We start from the raw sequence: 21882 nt of genomic DNA on the forward strand, positions 1-21882 counted from the left end.
GTGATGCAGGCCGTTGAGTAAACGGCGCAAAGAAGCGATACCTTCGCCAGATTCATATGATAGATAGATTTGGCTGGATCCTGAAGCCATTTGATGAAGTTTGGAAAATGGAACGACAAGGAAGAAGCAGCTGAAGGGTTAGGAAGTTTTCGATTACGGGAAAGAATGCAGGAGATTCGGGAGTGATGGGATTAACTGAAGAAATGCGGTGGTTGCTTTTGAAAAGTATGCAAATCCCAAGAACGAAGGACGTGGGTATTAATAGAGATATATTCAATCAAATATTGGCGCCTGGAATTCCAGTCTGAATATTGATTGAAGGGGGCACTGTTTGGATCAAAACTGAAACTTTGGGCCTAAGGGAGGTTGGCCCAAAGAGCAGCCTAAAAGGAAGAGACCCAGCCGAAGTCCAAAAGATAAGAGAGGCCCGTTTCTGACTAAGTGCAGGCCATGCAGACTACTTGCTCACCTACCCAATGGTCAAGTGGTATAGACCAGCCAGCTAATCAGCCCAAAAAATACTTTTTAATGGCAGTACAAGTAAATAGTTGATGAGTCACTATCCTTCAAACTACATTCGGGCAAGATTATTGCTACAGGAGGCCAAGCCAAGGTGGCTATAAAAGGAGAAGGAGAAGTCAGAATTAAAGACACTCAAAACAAACAAATACAAGCACAAACTCTGCTCAAAGCCATATTTACCTTCAAAACGAAGCTGTAGTCAGCCCAAGCCCTCATCCCTTTCGGGATAAACCTTTTGTAATAGCTCTGCTACCCGGTTCAACACCTGCTGTAGTATCGATTTTCTTTCTGCAAACTCATTTCCCAACCCCTTTTCTAAGCCTTCAAACCTTCTGTTAACCCACAAAGATAGGAAGTTGCAAGACGATCAGCCTTGCCCGACAAGGTTAAACCTTGCCCGACCTTCTTTGTTTTTGTCTTTTTCATTCATTAGCCTAGCAATATGTTGTATACTTCAAGTTATATCCAAGTTATTTATAGTAATATGGCTATTAAAAGGCTCTCTCTCAACACTTGAATCCGATTTGAATATGCCTTCACAGTTAAAACCAGATCTAAGTTCTAAGCCCTCGGGCATATAAGATTTGATCATTCTAAAAGTCCTTGGCCTCAAGGCATAAAAAAAAACCTGATGTGGACTTAACCCATCCACGACAAGCTTTGATAACAAGAAGTCCGAAGTTACTTGGGGCGCAAGTAATCGACCTGCTACTTAGTTTTATTTCTGTTATATTATGATGACCATATAACGTTCGAGTATGGGATGAATTCTGATGGGAAGCCTCAAGGCCTATTCAAGGCCCCACAAAGGCACATATTTGGATTCATCCTATTTATCAGGCAAGAACATTGAGTATAGAAAGGGTTCTGATGGGAAGCCTCAAGGCCTATTCAAGGTCCCACAAAGGCACCTATTTGGATCCATTCTGCTCTTTGAGCTCAGGTAATCAGAAGTATAATGGTTATAAGAACCATATAACTCACAAAAGGAACCTTATGTGTTTGAGTACTAAGTTAGTTACTGACGGGAAGCCTCAAGGCCTACACCTAAGGCCATACAAAGGCACCTGTTAATAACTAACATAGGCTCTCGAACAGATATAACTAAAACCCAAACATCCGTTCTACATCTACCATGCTGAAGATGGTAGTGGCACGCCTGAGCAATTCAAAGTTAATCTTGATCGTGAGCCTCAAGGCCTACATTCAAGGCCCCACAAAGGCACCTTTCAAAGTTAACTTTGTCCTTCTCTTTCAGCCTTGCCCGACGAGCCTTGCCCGACAGGCTTTGCCTGACAAGCCCGCCAGTAAAGCAGAAGCCCGACAGAAAGCATCAACCAGCGCCAACCTCTCGGGGAGCTGTGTGCTCGTCGGCCAGGAAGCATTCCCCACGGAAATTCCCGCCACGAACAAAGGCTATAAGCCTGTCTATAACAACCGGTCCCGGAATTTTCGAAACTGGATAAGCAATGCTCGTCCCTCCTATCACATACCCTAATGCGTTACTTACATAAGTGCTTTAACGTAAATGATGCTGGATCATATTCTTTGTCACGAATTTAAGTATATATATAATCTATTATCAAGATTTTATTATGTGAAATATAGAGCCAAGCGTATTCTAACATTATGTGTAGAACTTGAATTATGATTGTTTGAACCAAATACACACACATCCACGGACAGAGGTGAAATTCAGTCGGAATTGTCCACAATCTCTGACGAAGGGGAATGGTGTTGATTGGATGGTGGTTGAATCTGAATTGGACAGCCTACATTTCTCTGGGAGGAAGAAAATGTTTTTTTAACCAAATGTTTGCTTAAGACAAAATAACAGATGTCACCCATGTCAAAAAGGAAGAAAATGATGCAAACCGGTTCTACAATCATTGGTGCTAAATTAATCAATTATGGCAGAATGGTGTCAAATTAAGACCTTGACCCAATCCTTACTTAGTTTAGTAGTATACAATTATGAATATTTTATTATGTAGATACAAGTTAGGTTTATATGGATAAGCGATTCTGGATTCGTTTCTTGGTACTGGTGAATCACACGATGATTGTCAAGAGAGTTTAAAATGCCTTTATGAGTCTTTTCGGCCCTAAAAAAGTGGAAATGTTAGCCACCAGCTGATCCTCTTTTTTAAAGAAAAAAATTGGATAAGCGATGCTCGTCCCTCCTATCACATACCCTAATGTGTTACTTACACAATTGCTTTAATGTGAATGGTACTGAATCATAGTCTTTATCACGAAGTTAAGTGTGTGTGTGTGTGTGTGTGTAATCTATTATCAAGATTTTATTATGTGAAATTATAGAGCCAATCGTATTCTAACATTTTGTGCGAAAATTGAAATTATGATTGTTGGAACAAAATATGTGCACATCCACTGACGGAGGTGAAATCCAGTCAAAATTGCCATGACATCTAATGAGAGGAGAATGGGGTTGATTTGAGGGTGTGGTTGAATCCAAATTAGACTGCCTACATATATGTGAGAGGAAGAAAATGTTTTTTTTTTTCCATACAAACTGGGCTGAAAAAACTATTGCCCATAAGCAGGATAAGGTGCAAGTTGCTGATATGAATTATGTGGAACTTCAAGTTCAAGTTGTTGAATCATTTCGTAAGATATCCCTGAATGTTGCCTCGGATAAGGGCAATTCCTCTGAAAATGTCATGGCTGGCAACAATTGAAGCAAAGTCCCGTACCCGATCTACACTCATCGTCATAGTATGTGAAGCAAATAGTGCAGAAAGGTATGTGGTCCTTACAAAAACAGCCACCCCAAGATCCGTTGCCAGAGAATCGGCCACTGCTGGCAGAACCCTTGCTGGCACGAAGTGTAGTATTGTTAGATCCACCATTAGTAGACTCAGAAAGCTAACCTTTCTTCTTAATAGCTGCCTTACTCTTCATTCCGCCCATGGACAATGCTTGATATTTTTGGCCTTAAACTTACTCTTAAATCCACCAACTGTCATCCACCACCACAAATGCTCATTTGTTTACCCTTCGCTATCTGCTTTTGCTTCTTATAATTAATCACTTGTTCAACCCGCTAAGCTGTGCGGAAAGCTATCTCATAAGTGACACCGTCACTAACAACGGCATAAGTGCATAACTCAGGATTAAGGCTAGAAATGAACTGCTTTCTCTTTTCATCAGCACTATCTTGAATACCCGGGCAATACTCGACCAATCGCCAAAATTCTCACTCATAGTTGACAACAGACATATCCCTTTGCTCGAGAACCAAGAACTCTCATCTCCTGATAGCTTGAAACTCAAGACTCAAAAAATTACTCTTGAACTGCTCCTCGAAAAGATCCCAAGTCCAAACCTCATCAGCTCGAATGTTGTGACGCTCCGTCTTCCACTAATTCTTAGTGTTGTCAACCATGAAGAAAGTCGTTGTGCTTACTCTCTATTCCACCGAACATCTCATAACTGTAAGGACATCATCCATATGCTCCAACCAAGATTCAACTTCTTCCCCGGCTCCACAACCGTTGAGAAAGTAGGCACCATGACTCACGACAATTTTTGCCTGAGTGCGACCACGATTCGCATTAGAAATTAGTTGGGCTAATGCCTTAGTTAACTGTTGTAATCCCGGAATAGGAATATGTTCACACCTAGGTGGCATAATTTTCTAAGTAGACATTAAATAATTAGCACAATTACTGGCATCATACAATGCAAATGTATGTTTCCCTTAACCATGCTCTGATACCAAATTGACACACCCTGACCCTCATAACACAAGTTATAAGGCCATAACGTGCTGACCGACACTAAATTGACCATATAACCCCATTGAGAGATGACATCACAGGCCAACTTAATGACGAAGCCATAGTAAGATATTTATGTTTGGCAAGAATTTGAACAAAAACGTTCATCACTAATAAATCCAAAGCTTCTACAAGTTCACTTATCAACCTCCCCACTTGGGGACACAAATTATCTCGAGATTAACTCTCATTATTATCACATCACATTAAAGCAACTAGAAGTTTCACACAACGATAAACACATAAAAGCGCAGTATTATGCATAATCAAAAGTACGATCATGCAACTATTATAATAAAGATAAAATTGCAGTAAATGAACCATCATCCTAAATCCATATGATGAAAGCCTCACTCCCAAGCTTACTCGTCACCACTGGCATTCTCCTTATTCTCGTTACGTCCTGAAGGGGTTGACAGGAAAAAAACGTTAGTGGACTAATTTTATCACATTTAAAATCATTCAACATAATAGTCCCTGTTTTGAAAACATGTATAGTGAAAACTACATACACAGTAATACTACAATAATAGTAGTCAAGATCATGCTCGTCATATCAAAGAAAATAAATCAATCACAAATAACGTAATGTATAGTAAGCAGGTGAAGTGACATATACTTGATTGATATCTAGCGCCTACTAGCACATTCCAGCCTCTACTAGAAAGAAGGTACCTGCAATAAGTCCTACGGCCATAGCTAGCTATATGTATGATAATCATGTGGTGAAAATAAATTACCAATGATCTTAAGATATCTTCTAAATACAATTCAAGCATAAGTTTTGTAAGACACCGAAATATCACCTCTTCAGTGGACATAACATAAGCCTGCACCCTAGGGCAAGACTTAGAGTGAATAGAAAGCTAAGCCTACCCCGGAAGTGGATCGATCTAATCAGGTGATTCCCTGATACTATCGAATACAAATGACTTAACTTTGGAGAGAACCAAGTCAATCAAAAGTACAGACTCGACCAGCTGTCCAGGTACTAGGCTGCGCAGGTTAGCCTGCATAATACCTTCTAGGCCACGTGATGTGCCAGGCGGGGCAGTTTGGCACAGCCACTCCTCTCACCCACGATGGAGAAGAGACAAAGTATCCTTCTCCGACATGGCATTCGTATGTCCGATCGGTCTCCTTGTTGGACCCTTTATTCCAGGCTACGTAAGGGAATGTCCAGTGACGTGGACTGACTTCGCAGGAGGCCTATAAATATTCCTGGTGACTCCTCACCACAGGTAAGCCCATCAACACCCCAGAAATACACTTTACACCCCTCTCTACAATCATTGACTTAAGCATCGGAGCCTCCACGCCGGGAACCACCATTCTCAGTGCTCAGACTCACGGTGTTGGCATGTTCTTCATCTACAGGTTTCACTCCATGGTGGTGGAATTGATATTTTATGGAAAATTGTCCTAAACTACCATTTAGGTAATGAATTTGCACAAACGGAAGGCGCCACGTGAATTTAGAACACTGAAAAACTATGGATAGGTCACGGGTCATGCACGCATCGCCATGCTCCAGCCACGCATCGTAGCGGTTATGTCATGCACCGTCATGCGCTGCCGTGGGCCGTCAACATCGTACTCACCACCGTTGTTCGGCGAGTAGACGTCACACTTGCCATTGCCGATATGGTGAGGTTTTAAGTGAGTTAACGGAATATACCTGCTCCGTTAGTAGATAACGGAATCTCAGTTCCTGCTATTAAGGTTAATAAATGATCGTCGCCCATCGCCCGTCGTCATCGCTGGTTGCCTGAGTCTCGTTGAAAACAACATAAAATTCCAAATTTCGATTAGGACCAATCTAAGATCGATTTGAATGATTTCAACGCCAAAATTTGTGTAATTTAGTCCTAAATATGATCAGGAACTTACCTAGACCCTTTTTAGGACGATGAGAGGTTGAATCCACCTCGAATTCAACGAGCGAAACTAGAAACTCAGATGCAACTAGGTTAATTACTTGGGTTCGATTACAATGGGGTCAGTGCACCACCAGTCATAAACTAGTCAGAGTTCGTCCGTTCACACTTGCCGGGAACTGGAAAAAGATATAAGGTGCATGCAGGGGTTAGGACTCGATTATGGTGTTAAAAACCTCGTCCCAAGTATCACAAAAACAACTGGAGAGAATAGAAGTACTAGGACATCCACCGGCTTCTAACTCAACGATATTTCACCGAAATTCGTTGACAAGGCTGGGTTCAAAGGTACAGAAAATTGCTTGCAGATGTTGAAACCCTCGAGTTTCAACATAAAACTAACACAATGGGGGTGAAAGACAACATGATTAAACACGGAAATTCGAAGGATAAACAGAGGCCTCACCTGGGTATGAAGTTTGAGAGCTTCAAGCTCTTGGCTTTAATGGTGCCAAGGTCCACACTGCACCGATCTCACATGCAAGACCACCATTGTGATCCTTTGCATCCCACGGACTTCGAACATGTAAAATTTAGGTTTGATTTGTGAAGGTAAGTGATGCAAGAATAAACTAACACACAAATTAAACTATAAATTATGTAATCGTAGTACGATAAGTAAGGATCATTCTATTCCGGGGATTAGAATGGATGCTAATCAACACAAATTGAATTATAAAACTCAAAACTAAGTTAAACTAATAACAAAACAATGACTGGAGAGATTTTAGACGAATTTAATTAAAACAAAAGTAAATGGCAGCAAGTAAATTAACTTGTGAATGAAATATGGATGAAAATATAGCTAAATGATTCTTCTCCACACATGAATTATATGCATACAAATCGATTTCCAACTATTGTTCCTATAAATCATGAATGACAATGCCTAAATTAACCATGAATCTGTGAAAATTATAATCATCGACAAAGCATTTATAACTATGAAAAACATGATACTTCTGCCAATGATTTACTTAACATAATCAGGACTAATGACTTTTACTATTTACAAATATAAGTTCATAACAATTAGGTGAATTTCTCTTATATTCTAGTATCAAATCCCTGTATGCAAACTAAGTATGCATCCTTAACAAGCATACACGAATAAGTTCTTTATAAAGCAGATAAGTAAATCACGTTCATGTTTTATGAAACAATAACTGAATGTAATCAATTTATATAAAACATATGATAATAGCTTCGAATTCACATCTAGCCGCAAAGAAACTTAGTTATACATGTTTATCATAAATGAAAAATATTCTAAAATAAACATTAAAGCTTAAAACAAAGATAGAAAGAAATTTGAAAATTAAGGTTTACAAACTGATCCCTTGTAGATGGAATGTGATTCAGATGGGATGCCTCAAAGCCTTACAAGAGGGCTTATTTATACATGTTGAAAAGTAAATAACCATACAAGTGGTTTTGATAAACAACACAAAGCAAGGACCAACACATGCAAAACAAATGTTGGTGTTCAATGTCTTTACACCATGTCAAACACATGCAGCAACTTTGGGCCTTTTACACACATTTTCTGCTATCTTTCTGTTGTCTTTCCACGGATAGGAATCGACAGTTTCAGCAACACATGGAAAGGTAGTGTGAAGGAAGCATGAGTGCACAAACAGCTAGCAGCACATGGGGAGGTAGTGTGAAGGAAGCCTGAGTGCACAAACAGCTAGCAACACATGGGAAGCCTTTTTTGAACTTCCAATCTCTTTAACTAGGATTCCTTCAGATTTTAGCATATGTTCAACGCCTTTTAAACACCAAAACGTCCAGTCTATATGCTTTCTATGCATGCTATCCAATCCAAGTCCAAACCGCTCCAAATTGCTCAATTTGACTATTTATTGTCTGCTTTACCCGTGGACCTACAATAATACGAAAATGACTTAAATTACTATAATAAATGAAAATTAGCTAAGTAAATGCAAAGAAATAAGATAACAAAGTCGCATATATATGCTACTATCAGTAAGTGAGAGAGTGAGAGCTTTCTTCTCTTGGTGCTAGAGAGAGAGTGAGTTCGAGAGAGAAAAAGAGTTTAGAGAGGGAGTGTTCTGAAAATGAGGGAAGAGAGAGAACCGGATGTGGGTTTAATCCCGCTTAAAATAATTTAAATGAAATCACCCAATTACCCTCCATAGTTGCAAAAATAACAATTATGCCCTCGTGGTCTATTCGAATTTCGTTTCGAAATTGAACTAACATTCGAGAAAATTGTTATGAAACTAAAAGAAAGTATAAGAATATAAGTTTCAAGTCGAGGCTCGAAAATTAATTAAGACATTCCATTCGGGCAAAATAGTCATTTCACATATCTTGAGAATAAAATACAATATTTCAAAAAAAAGGTCGTAACACTTTGGGCATCCCGAAAAATTTTAAATGTGTAAAGTCAAACATAACTAATGAATTTGCTATTGTAGATTCTAGTCAATAAGTTTTATTCGAGTAAAAAACTTATGTAAGATTTTATGTGAACAAATTTAAATTTCAAAGGCTAAACTCATATTTCAAGTAAAAAAAAAAAAATCTTCTGATGACTCGAGTTCCGTTTTACGCACCTTGTTTTCTTTTTCCTCCTAGTCCATGCAGCTGTTTATCGGGCCATCAATTTCTTGTGCATTTCTTACAACACCGTTAGACTTCAGTCTTTTACGAGATCGATTCTCCTCATATGAGAGTCTCACCTGGTCTTGCGTAAGATTGACATCCTTGTCATACCCCCTCCTTTTACGAGATCCATTCTCCTCAGATGAGAGTCTCACCTGGTCTTGCATAAGATTGACATCCTTGTCATACCTCTGTCTTTTACGAGATAGATTCTCCTCAGATAAGAGTCTCACCTCGTCTTGCATAAGATTGACCTCCTTGTCATACTCACTGGAAAGTGTCATAGGATTGGAAAATTCATCGACTACATTTTCCTGCTCCAGGTAAACCCCTATTTTCTGCACCCTGAGATGAATATCGTCTGTACTCCCGTGTCCTACAACGCTTGCACCAACATTTATCTTGTCCCCAGCGTTCACATTAAGCGTATTGTTTGATAAATGTCCCAGCCAAATATTACTTTCATGGCGATTTAGTACGGTGGCAAACATTGGAGAGCTTGAAATCTCAGTTTCTTTGGTACGATTTTCAACACAGATGCAAAGAGAATCACTAGATTGGGAGTCGTTGCAAGAATAAACGATGCACAGAGTCAATGCCTTTGCATCATCACCGAAACATTGCGGCACAACTATTTCTTTCTTAGGGTCAACGCATGTAAACCCTGATGGAAGATCATTTCCGGGGATAAAAAGAGCAGAAACTATTTCATCCTTAGGGTCAACGCATGTAAACCCTGATAGAAGATCATTTCCTGGGCAAAAAAGATCACCATTTCTGCTCGCGCTCCATCCCTATGCCATGGAGTAAGATTTGTACAAAAAGTTAATAAATGCATGTATGTATAGGCTGTATACGGATGGGTGCAGAGAGAGAGAGAGAGGACCTGTAGGATTGCTTTTCTAAAAGCAGCAGTGAGATTGGTGCACCCTTCCATATGAATCCTTCTCATAGTGTTTAACGACTTATGCAAGCCTAGAATCTTAGTGAGTTTGGGGGAGTGATTCAGATGCAGTTCTACCATACTCGACATTTCCGAAAAATCTGGCATCTTTTTCAATGCAATGCACTCATCCGCTTTCAGGATTTCCAAATTTGTTGGTAAATCTGGGATTTCCTCAAGATTTTTGCATTTTGCAACAGATAAATACTTAAGGTTCTTCAATTGTACTACAGAGTGGTGAATCTCGGACAAACTCTTACAGGCTTCGAGTATCAATATCTCAATATTTGGGATTCTTGAAAAGTCTGGTGATTGTTTCAAGTGATCACAATAACCAAGATTGAGAAACTTCAACTTTTCAAGTGACTGCAAGATAAAAAGGGAAAACAAGTATCAAAATTCAAATAGAAGAGAGAGAGCATGATGTTGGTATGTAAAAACCTGGTGGAAAGAATTGATAGTTTGGTTGGGTTTGTATCGTACCACGTTGTCATTCCAGACTTTTATATTGCTATAACTCAGGTCGACATCAACTACGTTTGGTTGATTAAAATCTTCTGGTATGGCCTGCAGAGGAAAGTCAGACAAACTTAACCATCTTAACTCTTCGGGAAGATGTTTGCAGTCTCCAGTGAACTTTACGCCTCTTATTTTGAGTAATCTCAGGTTCAGCATCATTCTGAATGCTTCTGTACTGACGCTAAGCTTGTCAGGTTCTGAAAAATCTAAAGCGATTCCTTCGATTTTTTTCTTTTCCTGTTAGAAAGCAAAAGAAACTAAAGTAAGACGAGGGTTATTTGCTTAGACTTTAACCGGTGCAGAGCACCAGTACTGGATCAGTGACAAGAGTTTGCTTAGACATCAGTTTTGTTTGAACAATCTAAATTAGTCATCTGTGTTACAGGGATAATTTTCAAATAATTCAGTAAATAAAATCAGCATTTTTTTTCTCATTTATTACAAACATGTATTAAATGCAATTTGATTGAGGATGTACTTACACATTTTTTCGTCAATACGTGTTTTACATCCTCATGATGCCACAATCTACAGCGACTTTCAAGCTTCTTAGGGGATTTAGCACGTACAATTTCTCTGCCCGTGTCTCGAATCAAACAATGCATCATCAGATTGCCTTCTGGATCAACAGTTACAAGGCATCGCTCCTCGAGTTCCTTAATACCTATTGCTGGATTACTATCACACCCATCCAATATTGCCATGACATGGTGCTTGTTCATTCCAATAAAGAAACAGGATATGTCAAGGAATATATCCTTCACCTTGTCATCAGTAAGCCCGTCATAACTTACCTTAAAAATTTCATGAGTTATGCTAGGCTGTAGTCTTTTCCATTTTTTCAATGCATCTGTCCATTCACTTGTGGTTTTTGTACATAGGTAAGAACCTACAGCTTCAAGTGCAAGTGGTAAACCCCCACAATAATCAACAGCTTCTCTTGAGACTTTGAGATATCCTTCATTAGGAGAACTTTTTCCAAACGCATGCCAACTAAGGAGCTCAAGAGCTTCATTGTTATTCATTGTCGGTAGAGAACATGCATCATCCACCACTTCAGGTGTCTTTAGCAAATTTTTATCTCTTGTTGTTATAACAATTCTACTTCCCGGACCAAACGAGTCATGTTTTATAGCTAATGCATTTATCTGTCTCACACTGTCTACATCATCAATTATGACAAGAACCCTTATGTTGCGAAGTCTTGTTTTTATCTCCTCGGTCCCTTCATTGACTATACTCACATTTATGTTGGCCGATCTCAAGATTTTAGACAGAAGAATGTTTTGCAAATCAACCATTTTCTCATTTCTCACATTTTCAAGAAAACATGCACCATCAAACCTGTCCTGGTATGTGTTGAAAATGGCTTTTGCAATTGTTGACTTACCTAGCCCGCACATCCCCCAAATTCCAATTATGCGAACAACATTTGATCCTCCAACATCCAAATAATTACTGATTTTTTGCAGGCGAGAATCTCTTCCAACTAGATTTGCGGCTTCATTTAAGCGTCCATTCTGCAGTTTTCTAGCGATCTCCTCAACAACTTTCCTGATAAACCTTGCTTCACTCCTGGAATTAAAATTCATAATTAAGAAAAAGTAAGATCTACTAGTTAAACTTCTAAACATTTATTAGGAGTGTGTAAGATTCGAATATACTAGTTAAACTTCTAAACATTCATCACCAACACACTAGTATATTTTGAAAAACAGAACGATTCAAAGAATTACTTTGTTAAAGGAAATAAGCAAGTTATTACCCGTTATTCTTTTGAAAATGCTCGCCGCTCAGCTCTGCAGCTGCAGTAAGAGCCTTTCTCCACTCCTGGACTTTTTCTTCCGTAAACTTTTGTTCATGGTTCTGAAACGCAGTTGCAAAACTACCCTTCTGATGCCTGACATCTGAAGGATCAACATCGTAGAAAATCGGGAAAACAAATTGACCCTTAGTTTTTCTGCACTCCATGATCTCCACCAGCTCCTCAAGACACCATCTCGATTCCGCATACCCCTTTGAGAACATGATGACAGCAAGCCTGGACTCTTTGATTGCTTGCTTCAGTTTTTCTGTTATAGGATCCCCTCTAGGCAATTCGTCCTCGTCCAGAAAGACATTGAACTCGTAGTCTTTTAATCTAACGTACAAGTGGTCCGTGAAGCCCTTGCGTATTTCGCCCCTAAAGCTCAAGAACACGTCGTACTTGCCGCCCCGGTTATCCATCTGTTCACCGATCTTGTCTAATCGGAACTGCAAAATGGAACCAGGGGCAGATGGTTTTTGAATCGAACTAGCAAAGGAAGTCAACCACACATTTACCCAAAAAAACTGAACCTTACAATAACCCTAGAATCGCTATTCACATACTCTTTCTCATTTCCTTTTTTCTTTTTCTTTTTGTCGGGTATAAACGGTTAATATTATTGCCATAGAAAATTTACAGAACAAAGCTAACAAGGGCCCACACTATAAATACAATTATACAAACCAAAAATTGACCTTACAAACTACACGTCAAGGGCCTAAAAAAGGGCTAAGGCCCAAAAACAAACACCGAAAGAAAGCCTTAGCCTTCTACTACATCCGCCGCTGCAGCACCACCCGAGCAGCATGAACCATGGACACCAACGAACATCAAAATTCCGACCAATTAACGCCTCAGAGATGGGAGGAAGGAAGACCAATAATCCATCAATGAAACTCTCTCCGAACGCAACCTCAAGTAGAAGCAAACAAAGAAGCTTGTGAGGTTCCCACAAGTGACGCTCCCAATAAAGGCAGACCGAGAGAAGAAGGTTGTGCGGAAACCCGAGCCGATAAGCATACCGGAGCTCTACACACCTTCTCAACCAATTACTTTAGTCTAAAGAAGGCTTGTCAATTGCACTGTACAAATGAACAGTATTTTGAACCACATTTCAACTTATTTACAAGATTGCCACCGCCTCTTCAGTTTCAGATTGAAAATTTTGATTTATTTACGAAATTGCCACCCTTCAGAGTGCACGTGTCGACCATCGTAGAAAGGGTGCGGGATGGAAGCAAACCCGATTTTGTTCCAGAGATCTCTTCGACGACAAACCCATTTGCTCCAGAGCTCTTCAATGACAAAGTCGATTCGACGCCTCGCCGTCGCACACCTCGCCTTACCTCGTCGCCGCACTCCTTACCAGAACTCGAATCAATGGTAACGTGCCAATTGTATATATTTTTTGTCGATTTTTATCATTATTCTGGAAATTAGGGTTTGATCTAAATTTGGTGTGGCTGTGCTTCAACCAAAACTCACGGATTAGGCTGAGAGATATATATGGGAGGATTTGTGGATGGATTTCAGGGAGAGAGGTGTGGGATGGCAGGAAGGGGAAGGGAGAGGGAGGAGTGAGGCTACCAAAAAATGGGTTAGGGTTGATTTTTTCTCCTCAAATCAATTGTTGGTGTCGGTGATTGAACGAGCATTGGTTAGAGGGGAACTTTCATCTCCTTTGTTTCTGAACCGGAATGGGGTCGATGGGACCATGCTCTGTTGCACTTTCAGATGAGTGATTTGAGGGATTTGGGGGTAGGGAGAGTGATTTCAGGGATTGGTAATCCCATCCCGTGTTTTCCCCTCATCTCTGTCACACTCAACCTCTCTCTAATCCTTTCTCTTTCACTCTCTTGCCATGGATTTGGAGGGGACTGATGGTAGGGAGAGGGGCGAGGTAATCAAATTGAGTTTTTTTTAGGGGGTTTGTGGGGTTTTTTTAGAGATTTTTTCTGTGAAAGCATTGCTGTTGTATGATTTTTTTTATTGTGGGTTTTGATTGTTTGGTTATAATTTTGGATATCTGTTTTGGTTTTTTGAATGGGTTTTTGTGTAAGTCAAGGTTTTGTGTGGATGATCGTTGGTTCTAAACGAACCGAGCTACATATATGGCTCTGCTTCCCATCTACTGAAAACGTTACCCTTCTTCGCTTTACAAATTCCCTTCTAACTGTCCACACTTTTACAAAACCAAAAACCAATTTTATAAATTTTGATCAGATTTTTCTTCAGATTAGAGAGAGAAAGGGTCATATATTTTTTCTATTTTCAGAGAGAGAGGATTTGAGGTGGGTGGAGTGATGAGTGTTTAGGATTTTTTATGGGAGGGATGAGAAAAGAGTAAAAACGATCAGGAAAGTCGAATTCTTTTCTGAAATTTCATCAACACTTTGTAAGAACTCCAATTCTTTCTCTCATATTTAATTCGTTTCTGTTAATTTTTGTAAATTTTCAAATTATGGGTCGTTCCTAATTTCCATTTTTTCTTTGGGGTTATGTTATTTTGATGGAAAAAGGCCGTATTAGCAAATAGATGATATTTCAAAATTACAGTCGTCTGATTCACTTATTTTTGTTCATATCTAATATTTTTGGATTTTTCCATGTACATTACAGAATTTAGTGACATTTGATAAACGTTGAACAAAGTCCTTCAATGAATCTCTCAAGACGCTCGAATCTGATATTCAGTTTGCCAACACTGTAAGAACTCCAATTCTTTCTCTACTTACACAATTCCAAAGCAATGTGTAATAAACAGTGGAATTTTGATTCAAGTTGTAGTAATTTTCGTGCAATTGTTTTTCCAATATGTTTATACACTTACGGTACTCCAATCTCTCTCTCTCTATCTGTCTCTCTCATTTCTTTTCGGTTTTGCAAATCTCTTGACTTTCGGTGGTTTTGTTTTCTTCCAGTTGTCGATGAATTTTATGGACTTCCTTTGTAATCCTTGCTGCAGAAAGCAATCTCGACGCCATTGTGGGCGATACGAGCCGCAACGCTACTGTTGGTAATTTTACTTTTCTGATTTTATATGAGTATGTGGTTTGTTTGATGAGAAAATATGGAAAACGAGAGAAATTTTTTGAATTTAGGGTTGCTATAACATGAATTTTCACTATGATTTGTGATTGGTTTTGGGTATCTTTCCTCTCTTATGCTTTTTACATTGCCTGCATCAACCCCTTTTCGTTTTTTGTCTTCTCTTCCAACTTATGGCCTCAATAATGATATTAGATAAGGCATTTTTAAATTTATTGCTAATATTTTGAACTTTGTGTTGTACTAATGCCATAAGGCATTTTGATTTTTGACATTTTGTTATGTTGGTTGGAGAGTTGGAGACTTTTGCTCTCTTTGCAGTTTGCTATGCTGGTTGGAGACTTGCGAACTATTGATTTTGAATGCTATTGCTCTCTTTATTCTTTAGAATCGAGTATTGGAATTTTGAATGGGACAGGATTGGATGTATGACTTTGTGCTTTCCTGAATGGGTTTAGTTTTGTACAGCTTGAAATGTTGGTATTGTTTTTGTTCATGTAACTTTGGTTCATTGTTCGTTGTGGGATGAGATTTGGGATCTATTTTTTTGTTTCAGTTTTTACATATCGAATTTTCGAGAGCTATTTGATAAGAGTCAGGCCTGTTTAGAGTCAGGTTTTATAACTCAAACCATTTCCAATAGCTATTTGGTAATAGGACGAGTCATTAAGTATCAAAGAGTGGGGAATTCAATGTCTTATATTGTCAAATATAATGTTATTGTGTATGTATTTACTTTGCATAAACTTGGTCTCACTTTTGATTGAATTGTTGCAGTTCTTGGTATAAGGAGTTATAGCTCCATTGAAGAAGTGAGAGGCATACGACAATATTTATTCAGTCTGGTATGTCATTTTAACGATTGGAATTCCACAATTTGATTAGTTTTGATAATTTCCGGAAGAAGAAGAAGGCCCTGTGTCCAAGTTTTAAAAAGCACACTTTGTAATGCTTCAAAATTTCATGCTTTTTTTTCAGGAATTCAGACAGGCAGGATGTGGATACTTCTGACTTTATCAAGGTTAGTTAATTATGTGGTTTCTCCACGGGGTGCAGTTTTATTGTTACACTTTGTAAAGCTTCAAAATTTCATGCTTTTTTCATGAATTTATTAGTCCCCATCATCATCAGTTTGTCTGCTATTGCAGTTAGAGAAGCATTCCACAGAAGAATGCAAGTTACACCTTCAGTTTATTCGCGCAAAGAACCAGTATGTCGAAAAATATATGTTACTCGATTCTTAAAAGCTTTATGGCATGACAAAATAAATTTACAAATTGCTAATTTTTCTGTTTTGTATAAAATCTTTGTTCACTCTACCTGAACAGGTACACATGTTAAGTTTTCTTTCATCTTATATTTGGCATAGAAAGCACCATCAAAATTTAAAACTTTTTTTTTCTTTTCATTCGGCTGTTGAGGAAGGGATTGTTGTTGGTGGATGAAACCTTTAGGTAATTATCTGTTGCTTATTGAACTCCCCCAATCATGAGTTTTGACTTGGAAGAAGATTTTGATGACGACAGATACTGAATTAGATTTTGGCTCAAATTTTATTGAAAATTGCAGTTCGGAGCAATTTTTATGAGGAAGAAGGATGAATCCTAAACATATGTATGAATTTAGTCAATTTCTACACGCTCCATTCAGTAGATGAATTGTAAACATATGAATTTCAAGCACCTGAATTGAATAGATGCTTTTAATTCTTCTCTCATCTAAACCTTAGATTTTTCTACAATTTTATTTCTTTGTTGTTTGAATATATGGTTAAACTTATTTCATTAATTGTTGATGTCGCGTGTTGATAATCATGGAAAGGTAGGGTTGCGATGGTCATTTTAGTCTGTAGGGTTTCGAACGGATTGGGTGGGTTAGGGAGACTTTCAATTCCTTTCTTTCTATGAGCTGCAGAGGGACTCGGTGAGAGCATGCCGTCAGGAGAGAGAGCGGGAAGGATAGAGATAGGGATTTGGTGGGAACTCATAATGTAGTAGATATTCCTCAATGCAGAGGTCTCAATCCTAATGACTTTATATTTGATATTTAATCCTTGGATTAGTGTTAAATTCTATATATTTTAAGTTTAATTTGTGTTTTCTTTTCTGTTTTTGCAGCTCATCCTCCAAGTATAAATGCTGCTGTGGAGCTGCTTAAACAAGGTCCCTTTTCGGTTATTAAAACTCAATGTTACCTGCTTTCATTTCCAGTTTTTGAGTCTTCTATTTGTTTGCTTGCTGCAATTATTCAACTTATGCCGCTATAATATTTGTTTCCTTCTGTTTTGTCCTCGCATTAACTACCATTTGGATCATGTGAATGACAACTTTCATGTATATTTCGAATAATGAGCAGTTTATTGATGTTAATCTTTTGATCACTGTATATGTTGCTAATTTACCTTATCAAACAACGTAGATGTAAACATTGATATATAAAACTTATATGTTAATCAACCAATTTAAAAATTGGGATTTTAACTGATGGTCGTCCATGGTTGCTTACTTTCCAGATATTGCAACATGCATAAATTCACCTGGAAATTATTCATGTCAATGTCCCAAAGGATACAAACATGAAGGCATGGATGAAAAGAGTTGTATCAAAGACAACAAATGGTCAAAGGTCATTCTCATTATTTCATTAGGTATGCATGTTTTTTCACATGTTAATATATTGCATATACGAGTCTAAATTTATTTTATTGGAGCCACTTTTGGATCCAAAATTCTCATAAAGTATGTCATTGATGAAAGTTATATTCTGCTGTCTTTTAGTGATCTTCATGTTTTTCGTACGAAATAAGATTGTTAGCTTCTACGGTAAGCAGTATTAACTATCAGGGATTTGTTTTCATATTGCATGAAATTTCCACTTTTTTCATCTTTGAATAGTCTCAAGCACAGTAAATATAATAGCACTAGAAAGTGAGGAAATCCACTTTCTTTGGTTGGGTTGGATTCTCTACCATGACTACCATTTTTATCTCTAAACAAAATTTTAATGGTATGTATGATATAAAAGGGTAAATTAACTATTTTGGTTTCTTTGTTCTCATACTTTGGTGCCTCGAGTTTTAATTTTTCATAGCTGTGTCTGAGTTGTTTTCCAGTTACAATTCGGGTGCCATTGGCAACTTCTAGGGGACCAAAATTGTTTTCAGGTCAAAATACAGGAACCAAATCGTAACTAGACTAGGAGAGTACATTACCAAAGTAGGAAAGTTTGGTCTTGATTCATAGTTTGGCAACATAATATGTATGTACGATGTTGTTTTGGAACCGCTTAGTAAGTGTTAAATACATCCTATAACATGATTGACTAACAAGCATGGTCGTTCAGATATACATGCAATTGAGATCATTGACTAAATCAGATTTCTTTCAAATTGAAGCAAATCTTACCTATTATGTGTTTGTGAAAATTTCCCAGAGAGTTAGAAACAAGGATATGATGCAAATCTGAATGTAGGCTGTTTTGGTATCTGTGTACGTATATGGGTGTTATATTGATATGACATGCTGCCTAATTTATCTATTTTTTGATTGTTAGATCAAAGAAGGAAGTTCAATTTATCAAGGATCAAGGTTTGGACTACTAGACAGCACGCCGACTTCGGTTTGAGGTATGGAAGTCTCGAGCTTGCAATATTAAATTTCTGGTTCCCGAATAAGAAATATGCTATATTTGAACCCGAATAAGAAATGACACAGGTCTGTGGCTTCCATCGTTATTAAGTTGTATCCTTTTCTACTTGGGTTACAAAAAACCATTATAATGAATTAATCAAAATTTTTACTCTTAAGGAAGTATGTACTCAACATTGTTTTTTTTTCTGAACAATTTCAATTAATATAACTATGACCATTTGTCTACTATTTTATATCTTCTATTCTATTTCCTTTTTGTAGACTCCCATTGCCATGTTGGTCTCTTGCTGATAACTGATTTAGTTGGGGTGTCTTAACAAGAGTGTTGTCTTTACGGAGTCTTTTTTTTTTTTTCTGTGGTGTTACTTTTTACGGGGTGGTGTTACTTCATGAATTTGTAGTTAGAAAGATTTAACAATGCCTTATTTTGTTTGCTTTACTTTGATACGTCTTGATAAACATAGGTTCAGCAACACGTTGCTGAAATGATCACTTATATAGCCTCTACAGCAAAACAATTTCCTAAGAAATGTGTATTACTTTGTCTTCTGGGTGAGCGTTCTCTAATTTAGATTAGACAACAAGACTTGAAGCTTGGTTTGTTTTCTGTGTCTCCTTCATTGTATCTGTTATGTGAATGAACAGGTAGATGTCAACTCTAGCATTTAATGGTGTTGTGCACCTTGACAGGTATAGGTATATGTGAACGGCTCACAGGGTTTTTCTGAATTTGTAGGTCCAGGATTTATTTTTGAAATGGTAAGTCTGGTGTGATTCTTTTAATTCTCATCTTCAGTGCAAAAGTTTGTGAGCAAAGTTTTTTGTTGCAGTTTTATTTTTCTGTATGCATTATGTTTATCTTGAAGTAAATGTTGCTAATCTTTTATTTCTGAGTGTGTGCTGCTCGGTCTCCAATGATTGTTTATATTTTTCGAGGGTATAAATGGGAAGGCAAAATGCATTCCAATAACTTGGAATTCAACCTCCACCAAATTGTAAGGAATCCAATTCCTCCAAATTTTGGAGTTGGATTCCAAAATTTGCATGGTCTCCCAAATTTTTGATTCCCCAATATTGGATAAACACCAGAGTAGTCCGTAATCGACTTTCAATTCCTTTTTTTTGTTCCGATTACCCTTACATAAATGTATTTATGATCTTTTAGTTTCAAGAGCCCAACTGTTGTTGCAAAATGTGCTATAGATGGAGCAACTAATTTCTTTCTTACTTATTGTTGGGCTCTTCTATCTTTATGTGAGGCATTTTGTACTACTGCTTTTGTAACGTTGGGATGTTTCAAGATTTATGACTCTGTGCGTTCTCTCTCTACACATTTTTTCTTCCCTCGCTCCCTCTCATGTAGAGCCATTTTATGGTACAATGTGTTTATCGGTTCTCATGTCCAAGTTTTTCTTTCTGCTTTCAATTAAGTTTTGTTTGTATGTTATGTTTTCATGGAATCTCTTGCACAGATTTCAATTACGTTGTACTTGAATGTCCTGAACTCAAGTCAATCATGATTTTTTTTTTGTTGAAACCATTGAATTTCGTTGTACTTGAATGATATAGATGTGGGAAATACATTTACATAAGGATTAATTTTAACCATTGAATTTTATTTCATTTTTCCTTGGAGCTTGAGTAACAAGATCATCAAATTCTATTATTCGTTATCTGTGAGAATAAATCTACATGCATAACAATATTGTTACACTTCTACTTTTATTGGGTTTTTATACAGTTTGTGTGTTTGCTTAGTCTTGTCTTGGAGTTGGATCCACTTTGTGTAATGGATTGTGATGTGTTTGAAAATATCTTTACTGATGATTTTGAGTATAATGTGTTTTTCTAATACTGTATTTTTCTCCCTTTGTAATCCAGTCGTGCAAAAGACATCTCCATTAACCGGTAACAGATGAAATCGTTTGTTGTCGAGGTTCACGTGCAAAAGAGCGAAAATGCTGCAAGTGGAGGATAGATAACAGCTCAAGACACATGGTATGAGGGTGTAGGTAAACTGTACATATGCATCTGGAAGAAGTTAAAAGTTAAGGCGGGCTTCTCCTTCTCGCCACAACAGGAAATACTTTTGAACTGCATTAAGATGTTAATAAATTAAGCTTAAGCTATATTTTACTTATCAAGAATGGGTAAACTGTTTTAAATAGAAAAATTAAGTGCTTATATCAGGTAAACTATCAATTTTACAAAGTTTTCTGGTAAATTAGATATATAGTTTAATTTGAAGAGTTGTGTTGACCTTTACTTTTGTTAAATTATATAGTTTAATTGCCCTCTTTTTCCAATCCTTATATATCTGCTCAACTCTTGGTCAATTATTTGCCAGTAGGAATGTTTAATTGCTTGATCAATGATGTCCATTCCATTTGAAGAAGAAATAGGACTTTTGTCCAATAGGGATTTGAAATAGGGATTGAGACTCTCACATATGAGTAAGATGTCCCAATTGTTCATTGATTCTTAGGTGCTACGTCTTTTTAGTTGCTTTGTGTGGAAACTATTCATGCCTGTTGCGACTAATACATTCAAGTCCCCGCAACAACGTGCGGGCATATTTTCTCGTCATTCCTATACTACAAGATGTATTTCAAAGTATTTACATTTTTTTAACAAATGTATAGTTTTAATAACTTATTTGCAAATAAAAATCCAGGAATTAGAGGCTGTGAATGCCAAGTTGTCATCTCAACTTGCAATTGTTGCTGCAATGAGGTTTGTTATATATTTCTTAACAAGTTTTTTCATTGTTCTCCTATATGATAAAATCAGGTACTTATTTACTGTTTGAAATTCGAATTTCATATAAATAGTAAAAAGCCACCAGGAATAGCCTAGTGGTGAGGATGTGGGTGTGGGTGAGGGGTGGGGTTGATTAGGTTCCAGGTTCGGCCTGGTGTGGGTGGGTGGGGATTATGTGGGGTATGATATCCACACACTATATTTTATTTCTCACATATTCCTTGATAATTTATGTCTGTTAATCTTCTTCAATTCATATGAT

General features: G+C 37.6%; 1 protein-coding gene and 1 long non-coding RNA gene across 6 annotated transcripts; one reads left to right on the forward strand and one right to left on the reverse strand.

Annotated features, from left to right (window-relative positions):
- Positions 1-7509: 7509 nt before the first annotated feature.
- On the reverse strand, positions 7510-12712 carry LOC126585065 (disease resistance protein RPV1-like). Its single transcript, XM_050249453.1, has 5 exons — positions 12121-12712; positions 10838-11930; positions 10320-10592; positions 9780-10202; positions 7510-9687 (listed from the first exon to the last, which is right to left on the reverse strand). Exons 1-5 carry the CDS (start codon positions 12579-12581, stop codon positions 8863-8865), a joined length of 3075 nt encoding a protein of 1024 aa, XP_050105410.1. The 5' UTR covers positions 12582-12712; the 3' UTR covers positions 7510-8862.
- Positions 12713-12900: 188 nt separating this feature from the next.
- On the forward strand, positions 12901-21153 carry LOC126585084 (uncharacterized). 5 transcript variants are annotated; one of them, XR_007610301.1, is made up of 12 exons: positions 12901-13545; positions 14782-14868; positions 15084-15178; positions 15988-16055; positions 16189-16231; positions 16359-16420; positions 17125-17225; positions 17328-17372; positions 17723-17857; positions 18763-18835; positions 19551-19619; positions 20742-21153. It is a non-coding gene; the product is annotated as an uncharacterized LOC126585084 (long non-coding RNA). The 5 variants fall into 5 exon arrangements; XR_007610300.1 differs by lacking the exon at positions 17125-17225 and having other exon boundaries at positions 15988-16059; positions 16197-16231; XR_007610299.1 differs by lacking the exon at positions 17125-17225.
- The last annotated feature ends 729 nt before the right edge of the window (positions 21154-21882 follow it).

This window comes from Malus sylvestris, chromosome 10 (assembly GCF_916048215.2).
Source record: "Malus sylvestris chromosome 10, drMalSylv7.2, whole genome shotgun sequence".
NCBI classification, from domain to species: domain Eukaryota; kingdom Viridiplantae; phylum Streptophyta; class Magnoliopsida; order Rosales; family Rosaceae; genus Malus; species Malus sylvestris.

Coding starts and splice junctions, on each gene's coding strand:
- LOC126585065 (XM_050249453.1), bottom strand. CDS start 12,581: ATGGATAACCGGGGCGGCAAGTACGACGTGTTCTTGAGCTTTAGGGGC. Junction 10,593..10,837: donor ACGTATTGACGAAAAAATGT/GTAAGTACATCC, acceptor GCTTTCTAACAG/GAAAAGAAAAAAATCGAAGG. Junction 9,688..9,779: donor TTAGAAAAGCAATCCTACAG/GTCCTCTCTCTC, acceptor TCCATGGCATAG/GGATGGAGCGCGAGCAGAAA.